At 40.3% G+C, this 17,992-nt stretch overlaps 1 protein-coding gene across 12 annotated transcripts in view; it reads right to left on the reverse strand.

The window, feature by feature from the left end:
• CAB39L (calcium binding protein 39 like) overlaps positions 1–17,992 on the reverse strand; it is a 61,159-nt gene that overhangs the window by 30,450 nt on the left and 12,717 nt on the right. For 3 of the 12 annotated variants that reach the window (XM_086881333.1, XM_086881330.1, XM_086881334.1), the window contains 2 exons: positions 12,861–13,086; positions 3,746–3,894 (listed from right to left, as the gene is read on the reverse strand). In XM_086881333.1, the coding sequence (XP_086737459.1) occupies positions 3,746–3,847 (102 nt within the window). In that variant the 5' untranslated portion in view covers positions 3,848–3,894; positions 12,861–13,086. Of the gene's footprint in view, positions 1–3,745; positions 3,895–8,600; positions 8,665–12,111; positions 12,527–12,860; positions 13,274–13,296; positions 13,483–17,992 lie in introns of those variants that run through there. The other 9 variants (XM_086881332.1, XM_086881331.1, XM_086881337.1 and 6 more) reach the window with 7 other exon arrangements.

The following is a 17,992-nucleotide window of genomic DNA, read 5'->3' on the forward strand; positions in this document are numbered from 1 at the left end:
GAGCCTAAGATCTGAAGGCTTCCTTTCCTATGCATGTAAGTACTTTCGTGCTTTTCTAGGTAGTTCCAGAGTCGGCAATTGTCATTAAATTCAAGGACTGATTATTTCTACATGATTGAGATTAAATTATAATGACATTGATACAATACTGTAAAAAAACTTAATTAATTGTTCTTCACCACATCAAAGCCCAAACACAATATCAGCAATTGTATATGCTGCAAGAACACCTTATTTTATTTCAGACGTTGGAAGAGAGGAGGATTGTTGATAAAGGTGGTTTTAGTCCACTTTTTCAGCTCTGTCTTACCCTACTTAAACTCCCAAATATAGCATAAAATTTGCCAGTGCTACCATCCCCTCTTTAAAATAGATAATATTCTTAAAAATTTGTAAAAAGAAGGTATTAGAAAGAGCGCTTCAGAGAAAAAGGAGCCAGATGTGCCGGCACTTCTCAACCTATGGTCTGTCAACCATCAAAATGTAGATGAGAAAATGGCAAAGCTTTAAGCACTCATATATCCATGCAGGCAAACAAACAAGAAAACCCACACATAAAAGTAAGAACCAAGTGTCAAACTTAGCCTATTTTTCAGTTGGGAGTATTTAAAAAGCATTAAAAAGCACTATGGCAACTCTACATACATTAATAGTTTAAAAAAAAAACTAGACACATGGAGAAAGTGGGTCAAATTCAATCCTTATCTAAGAAGACAGATGCTAGTGCAGTCAATAGAGTTTAGTTAAAGCTTGAATGGGTACTGCTCCATGAGTAACAAAAAGCATAATGAAGAAAGAGTGCAAATCTCTGTATATTATGTGTGCATATGGAAATGCCTCAGAAAAGACATATAATTTCCTTTACATTTACAACTGGCTTCTCTGCATCCTGTCTATCAAGTTATATCCTCCACCCTTTTCCCATTACCTGAGAAGTCTTAACTGCCCTGCTGCAAAGTTCCCTCTACCTGTGCACTGCATAGCTTGTCAGGAATGATCCTTTCTGCATTATTTAGAAATATCCCCTCCAAGACACAGATGGTTCCTGCTGAAAGTCACGCAAAGTTTTATTATTATCTGACCTTGTGTCCTCCTGGCTGCCCACAGCATCTTCACCTCAAACTCACGATTTCTCAGCTGGGAAAGGAAAGGAGGTTCTCTGCCAGCCCTGCAGTTCATTCAGGCTTTGCCCCACTTCTCTGACAATTCTGGCTGTATTAGCAGCTTTTAGCTGTCTCAATACACATACCATATTGGCTGTCTTACAGTAACAGCTTAATTGTCACCAGATAAATCTTGTTTAAGCATCTGAAGCAAGACAGATTTGGAAACTACTTTGCATGCAAAATCAGGGATGCTCTGGAGCTGTACCCTGGAAGTCCTGGGAACCTTGGTTTTATGGTGAGGCATAACAGTAGTCTTCTAGTTCTTACAGCAGACTAGGAGCTAGAAATCTGAAAAACTGGACAGCCCTGAGTCGCAAACTTCTCAGGTCACAGGGCCACAGGGTCCAAACCTAGCTCTGAGACATCCAGAGCGTCTCTGGCTCTTGCAGTAGCTAAACCTCTAAGCCCTTGCATGAAAGTTCAATAAATATCCTCTCTCTCCAGAAATCAAATTGGAAGTAAAGTTAAAAACCTTGCTAGGTCTTCAAGAGCACAGTGTACAGCACTGTGCTTCATTTCTCTTTGCTTTTGTTTTCAGTTAAATTTCTTTAATCATGCTCATGAAAAGATGTTACTCATTAACATTACTGAGCATCTTTTGAAAATCTGTGGGCCACTGAAAGGTTTCCTATTGTTTTTTCTTCTCCAATTCAAACATCAAACAACACTTAGAAATGGTATTACTAAGTTCACAAACTTGAATGGATAGCAACAGGTGTGACTGGGCTGATTGGTTTTGCAAGAGCTATTTTTCCTGACATTTTAAAAAGTTTATTATCATCTCAGTAGTAAAAATAGTCCTTATGATTTAATTTCATAAACTCAGGAGAATAAATTTAGCTATTTTCTTTAACAGGTATCTATTTCAGGACAGCTCAGTGGAACACTTTAGATGAAAGGCAGAACTACCAAGGAGTCTCAAACCTTTCCTTCTGCAAGGAAAAGGGCCCTATGTGCTTCCTTGACATCACAGCACAAAGCCCTGAGTCAACAGGCCACGTAAGCTTAAACAAGCCCAAAAAAAAGGCTTTCCTCACCTTCAGCCTTGCTGCTGCTTGTCCCCCTCTCTCCTCTCCCCCGATCACCCACATTCACCCCAGGAACAGCCTCTACCCTATTGCAATGAAGTACATAAAGACTAAGTGAAAACCAGCCTTTTCCTGTAAAATAAGCACCTTTAAGTTCACAAGCTGTTTCCATTCTAATACTCCAGGGAAATTTTCTGTATCTTTCCCTCTGTGGGGAAAACACACACCAGCTGTTCTGACTTTTATGAAAAATTTACATTGAACACTCAATTTTCTAAGAAGTCTGAATTTCTCCTTGTCACTCACACCCAAATATACAAATCAGCTCAAAACCAAAAATTCTCAAAACCACAACCCAGAAGAGTCACTCTGCAAAACAAATCAAAAAGAAGCCCAAGCATGGAACTTCTGCTTTGAATGTCTTCTTTAATCAGGCTCCAAAGGATGAATTCAGCAGGGGAGAACAAATTCTGTTGATTTATTTAGTTATTTATTTTATGTCTTAGTTCAGAGTCAAACTCTCTCAGTTCTCAGGTTACTGAAGGTATTTCAGAATGAAACATCAAATACCAGAGACCGCCCAGAAATCTATGTGACTTACATAATTAAAACACTCTGAGCTACTTGCTTTGAAGCAAAAAGTTTCAAGAGGATTTCACTAAAGGTGCAAAGGGTGCCATACCTCCATTTGGGTTGGGTTTGTTTTCATACAACTTCCTGCACAAGGTGGGGGAGGCACAACATGCATGCATGCAAACATCAGCTCCATGGAAAGTGTCCCTTATCAGCTATTTCTGCTTCCAGTGACAGTCACTTTTAACTTAAAATTAGTCTGTTGTTAACTAAAACCATACACTTCTACTACAGCAGTAGTGTAGGGGGAAAAAAAAAGTTTTATGCAAGCATAAATTCCTATCTGGGTCATTTTGTGTGTTGGGGTGTACCTTATCAAGTGGTCACTGGGAAAGCAGCAAAAGTGACTTGATTCTGTGTCATAGAACTAGCAGAGAGCAGTAATATTAGCAAAAGCCTAGCACAATAAATAGAAAATTCAGCTCTTTTAGGAAGCACTAGCACCCAGAACATTAGAAAGGAGGAAGAGAGATCTCTTTTATACACATCTGGACACATACAGCTTTCCTGGTTTCTGCAAACAGTGTTCATTAGAGATAGAGTTTTTCTCTGTGGTTACCTACACATTAATTGGCAACCTCATTTGTTATCCTGCTAAAACCATTAACAGTACAATAGTTTTCACACAGCCTTCCAAGCTGTTTTGCTAGATCCATTACTGTTTGAAGTAGTGGGAGATCACTCTTGGTTTTGACCGAGGCTCCTGGATCTCGGCATTTTCTGCCTGACCCTCAGATTTTATGTACTTTATTTATGCAAAAGCCCCCTGATTTCAGCAGAACCATTCAAACATAGAGCTACATCCACAGGCAAGCACTTGCAGAATCAGGGCAGTAACCAAACACAATATTATTCCCTTTATTCTGCTGTTCTCCCAGTATAAAAACCTTATTTGTCTTCTACAGCATTACCTCATACCTTGTCTGTCTTTTTTTCTTGTTTTTCCAATATGGCCATGTTTTCTTTCAGAACTTTCACAATCTCAGCAGGATTTTTGTGTGATTTACTAAACAAAGGCATGGTCTTCCTTCACCTGGATTTCCTCCTTCAGGATACAAGAGGACTGCCTTAAATCAAACAACAAACAAAAACAGCTTTTAAGGTTTATACAAAAACACAATAAAAACACACGAAGACATTATGAACAAGAAAAGGTTACGCTTCAGGCACTACATTTTGCTTCAGCCACCCAGTGGAGCAGTAAAATGTCTCATAGCTCTTGCAAGTTCAAAGATTCGCAAGCCACCATTAGAACACGAAAAGCAACTACTCAGCACCTGCACAGGAGCTGGAGGCTTCCTGCAGGAAGCTCCGACCTACAGGTCAGCACTCCTGCACTCCTGCACTCCAGCAAGTCCAATGTAATTTGGACACTGCACATCTGGCAGGCTCCACTAGATTTCACATATGGGTTTCTGTCAGACTTCACCAGCTCCATCACAGCACAGAAAACCAACTGTAGATGCCAGCACACCAAAAGCACCCTTTGTTTAAAGCATTGCAAATTGGAGTCCCAGCTTCTCTGCCATCTCTCCTTCAGTTTCTTTGCTTTGTCAGCCTAGGGGACCTTGAGAGGAAGCAGTTTAAGCTACCCCTTAAGTCTGACAGACTTCAAGAATCTGTGGGTCAGATCTCACTTGTGTAGAATGTTGCCTGAGTTAAATAAGGAGCAGAGGATCAGGCCCAAATATAAACACAAATGTATTCATGACATTTAAATGATAGACTGAGAATTTTAATTAAAATGGATTGTTTGTTTAATTTAAAACATTCTTCTTCTGTATGGTTAGAAAGGCAAATACCACATCACTGAATTTATATATGAAAGAAACCAAGCAGCTCAATTGCTGATCTTACAAAGCCTTAGGCTGTGAATTCTTATGGGTTTTGCCGAGGGTCCTATACAAAGATCTATTGAAGTCAGTGACTGACTACAGATGGGAATATGTTCTGGTTAGAAGCTCAGCACTGTTCTGGACCACATTCCAGATTGTGCAATAAAAAAAGAGGTAAAAGGGAAAAAAAAAGGGAACAAAAGCAAAAAATAATCTCAAACTTTCATCTCCTTCCACAACAAAACATCACAATTCCTCCACACACACATTTGTAAAATTAGTTGTGAAAGCATAAATACACACACAAACCACTTCAATCCCATTACTCTCCAACATTTGCAATTTATAAAAAAGCTTTGTACAAGAGGTATCAAATAAGAGAACTAAACAAGCTCAATACACACAGCATAAAGAAGAAAACCCAGTGGTCCCAAAGAACCAACTCTTCTCATGCTTCATTGTTACTATGGGCACACTACAGAGTCCATGAGGAAATACAATCCCATTTGAGCCACACATCCATATGTTCCTAATCCCCAAATAACCTATGGAATTAATACCCAGATTAGGCATACATTCTATTGCAAGTATAAATAGTAACCATATAAAACAGACAAGCACAAAATTCAAACTTTAAAAGCAAAGTCTATACAGGCTTTGTCACATTATCTTATTAAAAAACATTTCAAAACACTGTTGCAGATTGTCTTTATAGGAAGAGTTTCTATGACATACAGGAAATATTTTTAAATGTCTTATTTAAACCAAAAGTTCTTTTATAGTGTCCAAAGCAGGTGAATTTGTATGTATCTCCTCATTTGTTGCTAGGTCAGTTTTACAGGGATATTTTCACATTCCGTGTCTGAAACCTCACCACTTTCGAGTTCCTATTTTCAAATTCCTCACGGTCCTGTTCAAACTCATTTTTATTTCTCCAGTTTTGGCTACATGACCGTCACTCCTCAGCTGAGCTCCCAGCTGCAGAGTCCTGCTCCCATGCAGCTCAGAGGTGCAAGTTTTGGCAGCACCAGTCACCAGAGCAGAGTCCCACCTCAGCCTGACAAGGTGCAAGTTTGAAACCTGGGTGTACTAACAGCTCACCTTCTGGGGCATGCTCAGATACACACAAGCACTGGAAAAGACTGCGATGCCAGTGTTACACAATAAAGTTGTTTAGGTGCTGCTAGCAAGCGCCAAGCACTCTGTAATCCCACATGTGATGCAAATAGAAGATTAATAATTCACAATACACTTTGAGAAGGACCTGATTCTGCATGTTTTTATTATCCTGAAGGCATGGCATGAGGATGTGATGATGCAAGAGAGAGAACATCTGAAATCAGGAGCTTAACAGGCAAGTTGTGTTTCATAAAAGAATTATTTTCATCCAGGGTGGGGTAGATATACTCTGATTGCTAAAGCCACCCCTTCATCTTTTCTTCTCAAAAGTCTTCACACAAAGAAAAGCACAGGGGGAGATAAATTGATTTTTCAAATTAAGTACGCATAAATGGGAGGCTCTGAGATTTTTAAAAATTAGGTTCACATTTCTAACTGAAATGCTGACAATAAACTATTATTTCCTCTCTAAAAGTAACTTACATGGCTGTCTAGAGTAGTGTATTTAAAATAATCACTAATTTTGCCATAGAATCAGCACTTTTCCACTGCATAGTTCCAGTATCACCAGCAAGTCACCACAGCACTGCTCAGTGATAAAATTTTTTTCCACTACATACCCTACCAGTATTTTAATCACAACAGCAAAAACACCAATAATAGGGCAGGAAAGGACTCAAGAAACTGTTTAATTCATTGTTCTGTTGAACATAGCCAAGTCTCGACATTATTTCTTTAGATACAAAGTCCTATATACAAAGCAAAGCCTCTGCTATATGCAAGTGGAGGGGGGCAGAGAGAAAAGTGGGAAGAGCCACAGATGCCCATAAAATAACATTTTTGAATTTATCCCTTCTCAGGATACAGTTTTTAACCTGGCAAAAGATGATCCATCACTTCAGAAAATACATACTGGCAGCTGCAGAACCTTTTGGTTCCCCATGCAGGAATCTTCAAGGGGGACACATGCTGTTCACAGTTAGAGGCAGAAGCACAAGGGGGTGAATTCACTCTGTGAGATTTGGGAGTCATATTCCTTAGTCTTATGGCTGGCTATTCCATAATACAAGTGGCAAAACAAGGACTCCTCCAGCTTTGCTTCACATGACTGGAGTTTCCAGAATCAAAGAAAGCACAAGCTCTTACTAAAGAAGCTTTTTTCACAGCTGGGCATTTCTGTCCTGTCCTCCTCTTTGTATCAGCTCTCTGCTCTCTAAGCTTTTTCTTGGAAGGCCTTCTGTTCAGTAGAGGCACTAATTTGGCTTAGAGGTCCTATTTTTTACATCACTTATTTTCAGTATGTTTTTTGGAACTTGGTTTTTTTCCTGGCAACTAGTCCTTTATCAAGGTTGCTTGAATTTCACAGTAAGTTCAAAAGTTACCCTGAGAATTAGGATGAGAAATGAACAGTGTGACCATATAAGCTTCATCTTCTCATGAAACCAGTCTAAAAATAACTGAAAAACAAAGATGAATGACAACTGATGAGAATGCAACACTGGCTCACCAAAGGTAGCTCATACTACAGTCCTTTATAAATATATTTTAAACAGAGAAAACACAGTAGAATCCATCTATCTAGCATGGAAATGAACTGATTTGAATATAGCACCAAAAAAATAGTTGAAGAAGAAAATTATTGTATCATCTGACTGAGAAGGGAAGAGCAATCTGTGGATGGGATCATATTTAGAGAGGCATAGGAATTAAGAGCCTATGCAAAAATTGTGGTGACTGAAAATATAACGATATTATCAACACATGACTGGAATATCATTACCTGGAAAACTGGATGGAGTCAAGAACCAAGGTAATTAAAATGGGATAAAAGTTAAGAGAAGGAAGTATTGGATAATGCTGAATAGTAGATGAGACACAGCTTGTAGATGTTCCAGATCCCCAGAAACATTCAAGATCAGATTGGACAGGACTGTGTAACCTGATCTAGCTGATGACATCCATGATGGGGGGAACTGAACTAGATGACCCTTAAAGGTTCCTTCCAACCCAAATCATTCTGTGAATATCTGCCTCAAGCTGAGGGCTTACCATCAGCAATGACAAAAACAAGCAGCTGATGACATATACAAACACACAAGTATTTTACAGATGTGAAAAAACAGATGCAAATCTGTGATGAATCACAAGAATAATGGTCAGTAGAAATCCAAAGGTATTTATGCCTTTCTACAAAGGTTGATAGATCTTCATACTAAACACTGTACACAGCCCTGAACACCCAAAGTCAAGCAAAATCAACAGAGGTTAGAGTGGTGGAGAGAAGCACACTGGATAGCCAGAAAAATGGGAAGACCAGCAAGTCTTGGAGGCTACAAGTGCCCGCTTTCATAAGTTTAGAATAAAAATACAGGAAAGCTGAAAAAAGTTATTTCAGTTTAAATAATAATAACACTTTATTTATGCAGAAGCAAATGGCTATAAACTGCTGATGAATAAACCTCAGCTGGAAATGTAAAGTTTCCACCCTTTGGAGCTTTGAGGTTTTGAAATGACCTACTCTACCAGTCACACTACAGAGCATCTGTTCATAATTTTTTGACACTGCTGTCTGGCAGCAAGGGACAGAATGAATGAACTGAATGAACCCCTTTCTTTCCCACTTTCTAGGAAAACTTTTTCCATCTAATGGTTATTCAACATATGTTTTCATAACATCAGAAATGGATTGTGGACACTCCTGAATTCATAATGGAGAACCAGCCAACTTGTGAAACAAACATTTAATTTTGATGATGTTATTTCACTGGTGCTCTTGAGAGGCGCTTATGAGACCAAGGAAAGAAACAGCTGTATCTTACCAGATTAACTCTCCTGGTCTCAGAGGTTGTTTCTCCCAGTCATGAGGAAAATGCCTCGGCAGTGCTGTAGGAGGAAATGAAGTTTCCTAAGCCTGCTGTTTCCATGAGCATGAACATGACATTTCAGACACCAGAGTTGGAGTCCAGCACATTTTAAAAACTCAACTTTTACAAAAATACTTTCATGGAATATCATTCCATCTTTGGGAGAAAAAAATGGCACAGACTTTACATTAGATAAACCATAGAAACACCAAAAGGAAACATTAAAGAACCACTTTCTAAATGTCAGTCTGTTTCTGTTCAAGTCAGGAAAAAAGGAAAAAAGAACCCACATGGACTAAAGCAGTGAATTGAATCCAGAGCTGGATGTGGTTTACAATGAGTTTTAGGGTATTCAGTAGCCTGTCAAAGTTAACATCCTTTCATATTCAGGGCACCCAGTCTCTCAGAGGTTTCCAAATCTACACGCACTTAACAAAGATGAAAAACACAATTTCAAAAAACCTATCTACCTACTTTTATTCTATCTCCTCTGCAAAGGGGAAAGCTAAAACACAGAGAAATTACAAGACTTACCCAAGGCCACATAAAAAAAAATCAGTGGCTGTGTCAGGAATGAAACCTAGATCATCTGAAAACAAAGCCAACACTTTATTAGGCTTCAAAATATCTCTTCTGCCAGTTTAGCTGCTCATAAGGACAATGTACTAAAAAAAAAAATAGCACAGCTATAAAATACAGAAAGAGATCTAGTTCTGATTGTAGGCGCTCTCCACAATTTCTTTGGTTTTAAGTCAAATACTTCCTCAAAATACTATAGTGCATCTGAACTTGTAAGCACAATGAAAGAAAAATGCACACAGCAACACTACTCCACTCAGCAGCCCCTCCCACTATGAAGTGACTCACTAAAGCAGCTCAGTAACAAAAGCTTCTTCCTGCCCACGAGAGCAAGAATGGAAGAGAGCCCATGCGCCCATCCATGCACTCTTTGCAGATGCTCTTCTGGAAAAACAATTTGGTCTTCAAAAATAAATGAGCAAAAGTTATTCCTCCTCATGGAGTATCAGACATTTCTCCTACCTCAGCTCCCAACCTTCATCAAGTTACTGATCAGAATCAAAACATTTTAATAACGCATATTTTGTGAGAGTTTTTGGAATGGAAAAAAAGACCTTAGTTTCCCTTTCACCACAGTGTGCCTATGACCCATATATCTGGGTCCTGACTTAGCACATTTTCTCTATCATTTTGTCTAATTCGGTCTCTACATAGTGTAAGAGGTTCTCATTTCTCCCTCCTGCCATATTTGGGAAAATTGCTGCAATGACAGAGCAATGTACTCAAACCAGGAGATGGAAGCCCCCATGTGTGATGAGCACCCAGAGAAGCCCAGTTTGTCCTTTTGCTCTCCCCAGTGCAGTCCCCTCACACAACCCACATTTTATTTGATGTGCAGAAGGAATCAAGGCTATGGAACAAGCAGCTTCTCTGCAAATTCTCAATGAGTTGCAGATTTTGGAAGGCACACTGCAAGTGAGACAAAAGATTAACAGAAGATGGGACTATTTTATGGTTAGGGTGAATGAATGCCATCTCTGCTTGGCAACTTAATTTTTCCAAAAACTCAAGAATTTACTCAACATCAGCTTTGACATTGGCTACTCATTGCATTACCTGAAATGAAGATGGATTTTAGCTGAAAATTCACCTGAACACACAAAACATCACAGAAATGCCTACCATCAGCACAAATGTCACTTTTTTTAGAGGATGTCAAGTATCCAGAAGATCAGACATGGAAAAGAAGTAGGCAGCTCTGCCCTTAATCTGATCACCTCTACAGAATGAGAATAATAATATCACACAATTGTTCAGTACTGTTATGAAACTGAAGGCATTCATGGGGATGCTCCACTCAAGTGCTGTGGTGTAGCTCTATGGAAGCACTTAAAGAAATCATTAACTCTTTTTAACTGAGTGCTTGAATGCCACTTTAGTAAAAAATAAACAAAACCCACATGTATAGTCTTTTAGCAAACACAGGGGATAAAATGAAACACTAAAAAGCAGCCTGGTCACTGAGGCAATCTATTTTGATAGATGTTTTGCTCTTTGATGGTGACACCCTGCTCCACATGTATTCACATCCCTACAGCCTCTGTGGGAGCCATTCAGCTGTTGCAGGGCCACATGGTGAGCCAGGGCAGGGAAGTGACCCAGGTTAACAAAAAATAGCCTGCTGAGGCAAAAAAAGGTCAAACAGGTTTCCAGTGGAGTTCTGCCTAGATACAGTCTAGAGCTGTACCAGCACGAGAAGAGAAGAGAAGAAGGGGACAGAAGGAGAGTACAGAGACAGGGCTGCTGGAGCAGATGCTACAGCACAGATATTCACCAGCCAAACCCAGAATGAGGCAGAGATGATCATAAAGGGGGTATAAATGTGTGGTAATACAAACAAAATACTACTAATAGAATAGTTTGGGTCAGAAGGAACCATAAAGATCATCTGGTTCCAAGCCCCCTGTCATGGGCAGGGACACCTTTCACTAGACCGGGTTGCACAGAGCCCCATCCAACCTGGCCTTGAACACTTCCAGGGATGGGGCATTCACAACTTCTCTGGGCAACCCATGCCAGTCTCACCACCCTCACCATAAAAAAATTCTTTTTAATATCAAATCTAAATCTATCATGAGTAGGGTACAGAGAACAGAACTGAAGTTAAAGACATTTTAGGTGTTTGGCTTTGCTACTTTGTGTCCTTCTACTGTAAGTCCTGTGTTTTCATATCTACTACTACTACTGCTGCTACTATTTATTATTATTATTATTATTATTATTATTATTACTACTACTACTACTATTATTACTATTTTACAGAATTTTCACACTGCAATGCCAGGTAACATTCAGATTCTCACCCATGCAGAAATGGAATTCTGTGGCACCATACTCACACCAGCATCATTTATCTGTATCACAGGATCACATGGGCTCTCCCAATCATGCTAATGAACTAGCTAGAAGTGGTAGGTTATTACTTCATGTTCAATAAAACTAAAAATATACTAAACCAGAGGTTTTACAGCCACCAAATTTGCAGGATATTCAATAATTCAATAGCCAAGAATATTTGGAATCCAAATTTGCATTTGCTACCACGGAGATCTTTAAAACCTAAAAGATTAAGAATTCAACTCGATGCCTCACTGTAGTCCATAGCAAAACTCCCACAAACTCAGTCATGCAGAAAGAGCTCTCTTAACTAATGTCTCTGAAGTACACATAATTCTAACAGAAGAGCCCTTAACAGCTTTTCATTTACTTAAGTAAAAGGGAAACCTAGTTAAATATCCATTTCTAGTAGGAACAGTGACTGTAGAAATAATGGAAACTGGTAACATAATTTAAATAACACAGTCAGCAGCCAAGAGGGAATAGGACTTCCTCTACATCCATTAGTGAGCAGTTATTTTTGCATTTGGTCCCATATTACGAAACTTACCTCTCTACACAGCATTCACTTGATCAAGTTCATAGCAAGTCTGCTGAGTTACTTTCAATAGCTTCATAATGGAATAAAATAATTTTCTATAGTAGTAATTTCACTTTACTCACAACATTAGCCCAAGAAAGAGCCTTTGCTTTTAAGAAAAACCCCTACTTCCCTTAAGCTCCATTGAAGTTTTGCTTGATAAAGACTTCATGAATCGCCCATGCCACAGAATCAGTATTTCAAGTGGACAAGACCTATCGGCTGCAAACGAGGGGCTGGCTCATCTCCACACGCCGCTCCTTGTGGCACTTCACCCGCACGCTCCTCTTCCCTTCATCTCCTTCCCCCTGCCTTATGCAAGTGGCCACGCTCCTATTCCTCTGCATCTCAAGAGCCAGTCCGCAGCTGCAGGCGGCCCGAGGAGAGGAGCAGGAGAAATGATATATTGCAGATATTTTATTTTTGGAAACCACACTGTAAATAAAGCCATTTCCAGAGATATTCCATGGACACGGAGTGCTTGGTCGCAGAGCCAGCGCCTTATGTAACAGGAGGAGTATTGTTTAGGGTTGCCTGCATTAAAGAGCCACTCCTGGTAACACAGTTTACAAAGCTATAAAAAGCTACCAGCGTAACTATCGAGAAGCAGGCAAGCGGTTTATTACCAAAAGGTTGGTGCTAACCGGGAAAAAAAGGAAAGTTTCGTTAAATCGCTCAACTTTCCGTCATGGGAGGGCATCACCTCGGCTGACACTTACTGTGAGTGGGAAGGTGGGGGCTCCTAGGCAGCCCGGCGCAGCCCCATGGCCAGGTGCTGAAGACAGCTCTGCCGCCTCCCTGCAGCCCGCGCCGCCCGCAGCCGCCTTCAGTGATCTTCCATTAAATTCCGCTTTATTCCCCCGCGCCGATCACCGACAAGTGGCAGAGCCCAGCGATCCCGCGATTCGGCCTCCCGCTCCTCTTATTCCGAGCGACCGTCAGCCTCTGGAAAAGCGTGAGCAGACAGGATCACTTGGACATGCACAGGCGCTCACAAGCAGCTGTAAATTTCCACTCCCCGCTGCCTGCGGCTGGACTCGCGGCTCCTCGCTGCTCCTGCTCCGACCAGCTCTGTGCCTGGCTGTGCGTTCTCCCCCACCGCCCTCCCCGCTTCCCACTCCCTCACTCGTCTTGCTCACAGGCTCACACACACACCCCCCAAACTCCACGTCAGAGGAACACGTGGAAAAGCAAAGGATGAAGCGATCGCTCCGCCGAGAGATTTCCCCAGGGTTAAGGGAGGACATGCGACAATTTCGCATCACTTCTGTAAGTTTCCATTCCTCTCCAAAGTCTGTCGGTGCAGGGAGAGGCATCGCTGCCGGCTCCTCGCACCATCACGTGGCTGCTGGAATTAAATTATTCACCTTGCCGTCCTGCTAGGAATGCAAATAAGGGAACCCAACTGCGGGTTGTTGTTACAAGATAGTAACAAAATCAACATGCTCACGCACCACATCTTTCAGCAAAGTCCTGTCCTTCAGAAAAGCTGAAGTTAAGCTGCTTCTTGTCTGACTATATGTTATTACACAAAGATCCAAATAATTTCCCGCAATCATACTTAAGGGGAATAAAGAAAAAAAAAAAAAAAAAAGACCTGCAGAATACTCTGCGCAAAATTTAAATCCTGATGAAGAAAAAACATTAGCCCAAAGTATTTTTTCAAAGGCTAATGTGATGGGGAAAAAAAAAAACAACAAAAAAACCATAAAGTGTTCTGAAACAAGTACTACCAGCTATTATCAAGCATACAAATACAGCTAAATGTAATTAAAGGAATTTTTAGTGCTTCACTTTTCTCTCTTGACAACTATTGTTTGGCAAGAGCCACACACTCCCAAAGGGAATGGCAAGTGCTGTCCCCTTTGCCCCCCGCTATTGAGAGCAGGGAAAGAAGGATGCCTTACTATGGGCACTAAAAGGTGTGATTTAAAATGTATCCTCATCTGGATCTTGGCTGAGTCCCAGAAGGGAGGTGTGTCCAGCATGTCTTTCTGTCAAGCTCTCCAGCTTAGGGGAAAATCTTTACCTCCTATCACTTCTTCCACAGGGCATAGCCTAGCCAAAGTCCTACATTATTAAAAATAATTTGGTATGCTACATTTGCTTGGGGAGCTGATCACAGAGTTAGCAGCTCTACAGTTGCATCAGATCTTGATTTAAGGCTCAACTGCAGTAGCTATTCACAGCCCTACATTAAAGGCAGCCAAAAAACACATGAGAAACCTCGTTTCTAAGGAATACAGATGAAACACACACCTTTTAAAAGGCTAACAGTCTTTGCTTGCAATGCCAGCTCCGAACTGAAGCACACAGGAGTATCCCAAATCCTCACTTTGAAGAGTCACTCACCTGTCCCCCCTGGGTTCAGAGAGGCAGAAGCCATCCCTGCACCCTTAACCTCCCTGCACTTGTTCCTGCCTTTGCACAGGAAGAACCAAGCCCACCTTAGATCAGCAGATTTGTACTCTCAATTTATCTATAAAGCATGTCACCATTTCTCCTCACACTTTACCTAACAGATCATCAAGATACTGCAGCCCTGTGTTTTTGGAGTGCCCTGAACAGCACTGGGAAAATGGATTAATTAGTGCTGCTCCTGCTGCACCAGAAAGCACTTCAACAAGTGACACCAAGTAGCAATTTCTGCTCCAAACCCCCTGTGAAATATTCTTCCAGCACTGAATTAAAGGCTTCACATTAGCCATCACTGGCCAGGTTTCCTCTCCAGGCCACCTCCACAGAAAGCTCAACAAGGGACACCGTGGACACCATGCTCGGAACAGGATGAGCCACCCTTCAAGGCAGCTTCCTTCTCCACAGAGCTTAGGAGGCACATGAACAACCTGCACAGATGTGTTATGGCATGAAGGACTTGGGGAGAAAAACTGGCAGTGGGCAACTTTTGGGGGGTTCCCTGCTCTGTCCCAGCTGGGTGGGGAGAGGACAAACAGTCCTTGTGGTACCTTACACCCACTCTGGCATTGGCCCTTTCTTTTTTATTGAATACCTCAGCCTTTGAATAAACAGTGAAAATCAAATGATAAACACTCTGCCCTTGGGCTACTTCTGAAGGTACTGGCTTTTCCTACGGCAACACAACAATCAAAATACATCACTGCTTCCACTGTGTGTGTTTTAAGAGAAAAACTTCTTTCCTCTACCTGTCTGTCTTGGGTTGCAAAGTGTCCCAAGAGAAATTATATCTTTTCCATTGTAAATCCACGATCACTTCAACAGGGAAAACCCCAACTTTTTGTTGTACCATGGAGTATGTTACCCTGAAATTGAACTATCACAAAAAACGATTGAAATATCACCAAAAAAGCTGTTTTAGTTGCACATAAGGGACAGTGGGGATAATTTGTGTACCACTGCACTCCATAAAGTATTCACAGACGATTCTGAATATCCTGTCTCTTTGGAAGTATAAGAAATTTATCTACAAAGTAACTGTCCTCTGTTTCAGACTAAATAGGCTTGTTTTCCTGATTCAGAGCAATAAACTGAATTTGCACTCAATTACAGTTCAACTTTGCTCATCTTCTACCTGAGGAAGTATTTTAGGGCTTTAATAGGAGCCCTCTACACAGCAGGAGAGCAAGAAACCCACCTGCCTCCATCCCTGCATTGCAGAAGAAGCAACTGTGCAAAACAAGGTAGCTAAAGGGGCAGGGGGAAAAAGATTCTCTGTTTCATCTTGAGTAGAGTTAATTCTCAGATGACAGGAAAAGGCCCTGTCCATTAAGGTGTTAATTAAGCCATAATTACTTGGTGCTCTTATCTGTTGGTGTTTTTTGTTTTGGTTTTTTTTTTTTGCCAAGAGGTTATTAAACATTTCCAAAAATGTTTTCTTCAATTCTTAATTTGTAGCCATCTAAAATCTAGAATGATGTAATTTAAAATAGAAAAAAAATCTTTACAATCTCAAAGTACATGGAAAAAAAAAATATCTCTGCACTGCTAAAGTACTCCAGCTTCCACATATTTAAATTTCATTATATTTGTTTCCTTTAAAGAGAGCAGAGTCCTCAGGCTAAGGCATGGTTAAAGTACTTTTGAGAAACATTTGTCCCTGCTTTCATAACTTAAAATCATTCCATCTAATAAAAAACAAAGGAAGAAAACTCTGGTTGATTTTCCCTGCCCTTTCCATTTTCCTTCTAATGTGGAAAAGAGAAATTAGGGAACTTCAACAATGAATTAAATAAATTACAGCAGCAGATGATAAACACACAGCATATATATATTAATTCTGCTTATTTAATCATCCACTTCCAGTCTGTGTACCTCCTCTGAGATTACTTCCAGCATTCCAAAGCCCTAAGCAGCCTCTAATAATAATAACAACAAAATCCTTCCTTCCCCCCAAATTGCTCAATGCCCCAGGCCATCAAAATTCAGTTCTCCACAGCAACAGGTTTAGTTGTGTAATGCTGAATATCAAGAGGAGAAGCTTTAGCATACTAAAAAGATTCCCCCACCCTCCAAAACCTGAAAACTAAAGAACATCCCCATAGGATTTCATGCTATTCTTACAAATCCAAAGATATCAACATTTTGGCAGTTTATTGGGGTGGAAGGGAACTGAAAACAAGTAATTTATATAATCTACATCGTAAAGCTGTTACACTTTAACTCAGAGCAATTAGCTTTACGGCAGAGCAATATAAAAAGTGCCCAACAACACTTCTAAAACCTCATAAAATAAGATGCTTTACAGTAACTTCATACTTCTTTGTTATTCTGCGAGTTCACAGACATTCAATTTCTTCAGAGCAATGTGGTCACTTCAGATTAATGCAAATAAATTTTTCTTCATCAAGTAGAACCCAAATACAGACATGCAACACTCACACTTTCTCTCCATGTAATCTTGGAGGGAGACAAGCTTGGAACTGAGCCTATATGTCAGTACCCCCAAAACAGCTACCAGCACCAAAAGGCAAATTAACATTTGGCTGCTCATCCAAATGCAAAATAAGGCAGAAAAAGGGGTACAGTCTATGGAGGCAGGTGGCTTTCCCTACAGCCATGTTAAAAGCAGCAAAGCTTCTGGCCTCTCTTGGGACTAGAAAATTGTAATTTCTTCAGTGAAGTGTGGAAAACAGAGAGCAGCAAGATGCAGTGGCTGACCTGTAGCTGCATTATAGCTGAAGTGAGTGGAAGGATTTAAATGGATGCTTTATATAAGCTACTCCTAAAAATGCAGACATGTCTTCAACGATTATTTTCCCCTCTTCTTCCTCCTAGCTCCCTCTAGCGCTTTTAAGTACATATGGCCTTTTCCTTCCTCATTTATTTAATGCAAATACAGTTGCTAAGATGTCTGGTTTAGCTGGGGTTTTGGGGGTTTTTAAGATCTGCAATAGCTCTTATAAACTAGTCATGAATTTTTACTGAATATGTTATTCATGTGTACAATCACTCCAGAAACTAAGCACTGACAGTGGCTTTTCTACCAGAAACTTTTGTGTATTAATACTTCGTGTACAGGCCAGTGTATTTAAAAGTTTACTCATTTTAAAGGCATCCAGCTCCATCATTAGAGAAAGCCAACTAAAATTAATCCCTTTCCTTGAGCATTCCTACTCTCAAGGGAATTGTGTCTAAAAAGAACGTTACTACAGCCCAACAACTGAAAAATATAGCACATTAAAATTTTATGTCTGCCCTAAAGTCACTTATAAAATGTTAATTGTGCCCCTTATCTACTGTGTCCCAACACAAAACACAAATGATAACCATACCTGCACTCCCACTTTTATGAGCAGAGGAACAGTAAAATTGTGACAACATCATGCTTTTTACCTGCAGACTCATGCAAACAGAAACTAGCTCCCCAAAATAG

Source organism: Cyanistes caeruleus, chromosome 3 (genome assembly GCF_971803275.1).
Source record: "Cyanistes caeruleus chromosome 3, bCyaCae1.hap1.1, whole genome shotgun sequence".
Lineage (NCBI taxonomy): Eukaryota > Metazoa > Chordata > Aves > Passeriformes > Paridae > Cyanistes > Cyanistes caeruleus.